Source organism: Lactuca virosa, chromosome 2 (assembly GCF_052849685.1).
Source record: "Lactuca virosa cultivar CGN04683 chromosome 2, Lactuca_virosa_CGN04683_v6, whole genome shotgun sequence".
Lineage (NCBI taxonomy): Eukaryota > Viridiplantae > Streptophyta > Magnoliopsida > Asterales > Asteraceae > Lactuca > Lactuca virosa.
This window is the reverse complement of record NC_136427.1, coordinates 284,227,149-284,233,567: the sequence shown is the minus strand read 5'-3', so window position 1 is coordinate 284,233,567 and position 6,419 is coordinate 284,227,149. Positions and strand designations below refer to the sequence as shown.

General features: G+C 37.8%; 1 protein-coding gene across 1 annotated transcript; it reads right to left on the bottom strand.

Annotated features, from left to right (window-relative positions):
* Positions 1-952: 952 nt before the first annotated feature.
* Positions 953-2,750, bottom strand: LOC145161271 (glycerol-3-phosphate acyltransferase 5-like). Its single transcript, XM_079080775.1, has 2 exons — positions 2,008-2,750; positions 953-1,924 (listed from the first exon to the last, which is right to left on the bottom strand). Exons 1-2 carry the CDS (start codon positions 2,560-2,562, stop codon positions 1,016-1,018), a joined length of 1,464 nt encoding a protein of 487 aa, XP_078936901.1. The 5' UTR covers positions 2,563-2,750; the 3' UTR covers positions 953-1,015.
* Between the last annotated feature and the right edge of the window lie 3,669 nt (positions 2,751-6,419).

Below are 6,419 nucleotides of genomic sequence, written 5' to 3'. Positions count from 1 at the left end.
ATGAAATGCTTTTGATAAGTCAAGTGAACTGGTGTTTTAATAACAAGTCAAAAGAAGATATTCACTCTGTCATCCGACCAAACACATCATACACACACATTTTGCATCATAACAATGTCTTTTTAACATTATATCAAACATTTGGAATGTCTCTTTAAGATCACCAATAATGAATGAAACCAACAAAAAATATATCTATCTTGTGTGGTCGTCAATTTCAATTGTTTCTAAAGGAACCAATACAATCCTTTACTTATGATCGATGATTACCTATTTACCTTATTAGCAATAGCATGACTGTATGAGTCAGGAGTGATTTTTCGTAATCGATTAATCCCCCTCCGCCCCTTGCTTGATCTTGAATGATCGCTAATATTCGCTTCTGCCAATCTGTCTTTTGTATTGCGTTCGTGTGTGGACTACGAGTCTACAACTGATCGAAGAGTTGGACTGTATTCTGGACGACTAGACTATCTTTCATTCATTTGCATTTGTGCCAAATTGTTGATGGTTGAATATAGTAGAAAAAAAAATCCGTCCCCTAAAAAAGTAAGCCATGTAAACATGCTTCACTTGCCCCTTCTCATAAGTGAGTCTAATTTTAACTATATAATTATATTCATGTACAACGAATGAGAATTCGACTGGTATTTATATAATTAAACAATCAATAATTAATTGAACTCTATTAAAATTTTCGACATAATCATATTATTTTTCATACAAATCCACCCCTTTTTTTCTTAAATATAAAAACAGTTGAAAACCTAACATCTAAGTATTAGTTAAATTTATCAGTCAATCAAAATTTAGACTTTTCACTCCATTTTACTTATACATTAAACTATACATTATATATTCTCTTATATATACACATAATAATACACGCCTATAATTTTTCATAGACAATTGAATTCGCCAAGAAAAATATAACAGCTAAAAAACCAAGAAAAACCAATCAAAATGAAAATATTAGAATAAATAAAATATTTATTTGAGTGAAATATGTAAATAATTACATCACCACTTTGTTCACGGTCCGACCGTTTTTCTTTGGCTGATCCATTGTTCCGTCATTCCCTGCAAGAACTCTATACTTGTCCTTCCTCGTAAAATTTGTGCACTCAAACCCTAAACTTGCCGCCAAGATTCTCTGAACATAATTCGCGACGTCTTGAGGGCTCTTTCCCGACGAACATGTTGCCTCTGCCGGCAACTGGTTCAAGAATATCACCTCGTACATGGGTGTTGGGTTCATCAAGAAAAAAATAGGGTCTAAACCTTTCCAACCCCTAGCAGTGGTTGCATGGAAAAACTCGAGTCGATAATTCATTGCAACGGGCACAATTCGATCGGTTAGTTCTGCAAAAAGCGCACTAAATCGTAGCAGAAAGGGTTCTCTGCAAGTTGTACCTTCCGGGCAAATCACCAAATCACCTTCGGATAATCCTTTTTTTATCCGTTCCGCATCCACGTGTCGGTTTCGGGTCAAACGGACGGTTTGGATCGGAGACAGGAGCTCGGATAATCTTGATAGTGAGTAGGTGACCGCCGGGATCTTGCGTTGGAGAACTGCCGATAACGCAAGAGGGTCCATTAGGCTTCGGTGGGTACAGACGAATAGCACGCCGGAGTTTGACCGGCGGGAAGGTGGCGGTGGTGGAATTCCTCTCACAATGACTCTCCCGCCGAAGAATGCCATCACGTAAGGAACCATACACATTGGCAAAATGTGGGCGACAATTATACGAGTGATTGAGAGTATGATTCCGAACGGGATCCAAAGGAGGATCAAAAGAGCTGTGGAGGGAGTCGGCCTCTTTACGAGGCGCCCATCATGGAAGATCACCGGCACCGGCTGGATTTCTTGATCGGCGATATGCTTCTGGTTTTTGGTCATCAGGTAAGGTGCATTCACTTGTTCCTGTTGCATATATATGAATTAGTAAGCTTTCTTTCATGCACGCAAGATTATATATATGAACTAAAAAGGATTTAATTTATTACCTTGCATAGAGATAAAAATGAAGAATCAGAATGGCATCTTCCTATCCCTAAGCTAGGTTGTTTATCTCCAAACATGGCTGCAATACGATCACAAATTGAGCCACCAAAATCACCCACCTGGACTAACCCCGTGGCTAACCCAAACCGGCTAACCCCAAGTTCACTCCCAACAACATCATCTGCTCCGAGATGCTCCCTGACAAACCGCTCCACCATAATCCTCGGCATCTTGGTCACGACCACCCTTCTTTCACAGGAGCTAAACACCCTCCAAGCATCTTTGTCAAGGTCATCAAAATAAAACTTGGGCAGAACTGCTCTCGCCACAGATTCAATCTCCGACATGGAAACGCCGGCGGTGGCAACAAAAATGGCCAGCTTTACACCAGTGTCGCCCTTCCCACAAATATCTAGTAGTCGGATTACCGGCCAAATTAGTAGTAGAAATGTGAAGCGGGTTAAACCGGAGGCTTCGAAAGCTAGTAGCATGAAGTAGGAGAAAGGATCGTTGTTCTTCAAGAGTGATCCTTCTAGACCAGATACCACAGACTCCATTAATATTTAATTTGGAGTTCTTGACGAATGTTTTAAAAAGAAATCTAGTGACGATGATATAGCGGTGGAGATGAGAATGGATTTTATCGCATTTCGTAGATAGAGGTGAAAGGTAGATTGGTTGATGGCTAATTCGGCTTATCATCAGTCTACACCCACCGTTAATGGAAGCAAATTAATAAGGTCGTTTTTTTACCCATGTTTTTTGAACTATTGTAGTTTTGTAGTACCTATATACCTACCCTTTTACTATCTTTATTATATAATATATTATATTTATTGATTGATCATGAGAAGCCTCGATCTCATTTAAAGTCTATACAACTCACGTATGTCACATCAACACCATACATATAACCTTGTAAATTTTATAAACCACCTTCCATTATCTCATAAACCTCTATAAATAATTCCATCGCTTTATTTATTTATCTAACTATATTTTTATATCAAATTATTAAACACCATATTCATATTTAATAATATATATTCTCATTTTAAACGTATGGACAATATTTTATCTGATGATATAACTTATGTCATGCTTTTAAATTATAGATTAAAAAAATAGAAAACAAGTACAATTCCTTTGTTTTCTTAAGAAAGTGGGGACTACAAAATGTTAAACTACCATGGTATTGAACACCCATGCAACGGCGCGTCACCATGCCACATGTGATAGGCTCCGTGTCCAGTACGGGGTAGAAAATGCTGAGGTGGTCCATCGTTTCAATTTGTCCATCATTTAAAGAGCATCTCTTGATCTGTGTTGGAGCTCATGTTGTGGTACATGCATCATAAAAGTATGAACAGTGACAATTGTACATTATTAATGAATGCTATGATTATCAATAAAATACCACGGCTGATCTATATACCCCTTGAAAATTGAAATAAAAAACCCGCAAATCTGAAGTATCGTTTTGAGCAACAACAAATTAATCGAATAGCATTAAAAATGCCGATCGATTTTAAATAATGTTATCTATATATTTTATTGTAGTTATTATAAATATCGAGATAAACTGTGCATATTTTTAAAATTTTCACCTATGTCATTAAATTTGCAAGTTGCTCGTAGTTTACGTCATTTTCTATTGACCGTGTCGTACATCCGATACGGACGTTCTCTTAATTGCGCGTGAAAGTGGTCTAAAAACGATTCCAAAAACTTTGTGCCGATTGTACATTGCCTATTTGCTTGTCTTCTGATATGAAAATTTAAGTTTTCGCTAAAGCTTCCTCTTCTTCTTCGCTCCAACCCTGATTTTTTTTAACCATTTCATTTCCTTTGTCTTCTTCTAGGTGGTGGTTGAGTTTTTTGGACCCTTTCGTCATCGTCATCGTCAAGGTTTGCGGGTTAAGATTGAGAAAATGGGAGTTGAGTTTGGGGTTGAGATGGTTGTCCTTGAAATGGTTGAGGTTGAGATGATTGTGTTTGAAATTGTTGAAGTTGAGAATCTCCCATCCGCGAAGCTGAGGCGGGAGAAAAAGCATAACTCCCCGGTCTCATAGGTTACCTTTCGATCTTCATCCCCCGTGACGCTCCCAAATCGATCGCTATCCTTTTCTTGCTTTCTTGTTGTCTTGAATTGTTATAGAGCATGGTGTTGTTGAAAAGCTTAAAATTAGGGATTATTGACAAGCCCGGTTTAGAGCATGGGCAAACAATGCACCCGCACAGGGCCCATCTATTTTAGGGGCCCAACTTTTTTTATTATTATTATATACACGATAGCTGAACAAGATACGAACTAAGGCGGAAGATCATCAATCGCTCGTCGACCACGCACCACCAGAAAGACGACCAGAAGTGAAGTGACGAAGTCAATATCCAAAATTGCACAACCAGTCGACCACCTCTGTGAAATCGTCCATCGATTCAACACCGTGTAGCGATTTTCAGGTAAAAGGTTTCTACTTTTCTTTTTGTTTCAAGGCTTGAATCGAAATTGCCAAATCAGATTACTATTGATAATGTTGATTGTTTAATGTTTATCAGAAATCAGATTGTCGACTAGCAAAGTTAATATTATTAATAAACTATCAATAAATCAACATGATTTATGTAAGTTTTAATTTTCATACGACTCCAGGTTACTTCTAGCTTTCCTAACCCGAATCATTGAGTTTTTTTTAGTATTTGTGAATACAATATCAAGGTTCTGCCACTCCCGGTTTAGTAAATAACATCTAGGTAGTAAGGTGCGATTTTAGGCAAGAAACAATGCATACACATGGCTTGAAATCCCATAAATAAACTCACGTAAGTTGTAACTTCTGTGGAGTTAATCAATGAATGTGTGTGTTTCTGTGTAAAGAAAGTTTTTTGCACACACAAGACTTGCATAAATGTTCCTGTAATTTTTCTTATTTTAAGGATTAACACCAACAAAATGGTAGGATCCTATGTTGCAAAGTTCAAAAGGGCATATAACAATCTGGTTCACGGGGTTAGACTGAGTGTTATAACTATGGATGATACTCTCCATACTGAAACATGAAATTGTTGTCACCAAGTTGAAAAGATCTTGGTACTACTGCAGTTTCAAGACAAATTCATATTTTTGAAAGCCTTAAAAGTTGGAGGTTTTCAAGAAGTTGAAGATGTACTATAGATGGTGCTTGTATGGTGATAGATCCGGATGAAAAGATTCAAGATAATATTATGATGTTTTTGAGGGTTTTGTAAAGAAACCAAATAATGAAAATGGAGTATTTAATGAAGAATTGGATAATATTTTGTTGGGTAATAAGAGGTTAAGGAACCATCTTCAAGATATGGTTTTATGGATATTAAATTCAGTAAATGGACAAGTGATATACAGTGTTGTTGGTGAAACATGTCCTTCACCTGGGTTAACTCTTAACCCAAAAGAAGACAAAATTGAATGAGGGGGGGGCTTTTTTCCGGCTTGGCCTGGGCATTTAAATCCTCAGGACTGGCCCTGATTATTGAATTGTTGTGGTTTAGGTTGTTGCTAGTAGTTTGGGGATATGAATAGTTGGTGAATATAAGTTGTTGAATTGGGGATGTTAACATTTACATGTAACGAACATGTAAGTATGGATTATTTATAGTGTTTAGGGTGGTTGGGGTGTTTGGAGTGGTTGGGGTATTTTGATTTGTATCCATAATTTGAAGAAAATATGAGGATATAGAAAGAAATTGATGTGTTTGTAGAGTGAAATGTGTATAAAATGGTTAGTATTATATATAATAGTAAATCCAAGGCCCTTGTGAACAGTTCTTCCTTGTGAATGGTGTTTTTTTTTGTTTTTTTTTTCTGTTCTTGGTAACCTGTCTTCCACCGCATTTTCTTTTACTCCCTGTCCTCCACCGCCACCATCATCCAATAGATACACACCGCTGCATCTTCATACGCAGTTTATCTCGATGTTTCCCACCGCCTCTCCAAAACTCTCCGTCTCTCTCTAAACTCATCGACATCATCGTCAAGGTCTGCTTTTATCTCTCTTCTTCTCCCCGTCTCCTGCCGTTTCTCCCAAATGCAGGAAGCATCGACTGCCATAAAATCAGCGCCTATACAACATCGTTACTCTCCCGACCACTACGACTTTTTCTCTCGCCAAGATTTGGTTCAGCGAGGAAGCGACTGTACCTTCGTCAGTGACCTCCCCATTTCCATCCTGATTTCGTCAATGGCAGCCTCCACCGTTGGCGGCTTGGTCAAATAAACGCTTTTACACACTTGAATCATCGGAACGTAAGTTTTATTCTTCGTTATAACTAATTTTCTGAAGTTTTCTACGCAATCGCCGCTAAGGCTCTTGATTTTCGACTTTCTTCCTTTACCTGCCCTAATTTTTTTATATCGTAGTCTTTGGGAAAGTAT

Excerpts from the sequence above, each read along its gene's own strand:
- LOC145161271 (XM_079080775.1), bottom strand. The coding sequence starts at position 2,562 with ATGGAGTCTGTGGTATCTGGTCTAGAAGGATCACTCTTGAAGAACAAC. Across the intron at positions 1,925-2,007 it reads CATTTTTATCTCTATGCAAG|GAACAAGTGAATGCACCTTA; the intron begins GTAATAAATTAA and ends TATATGCAACAG.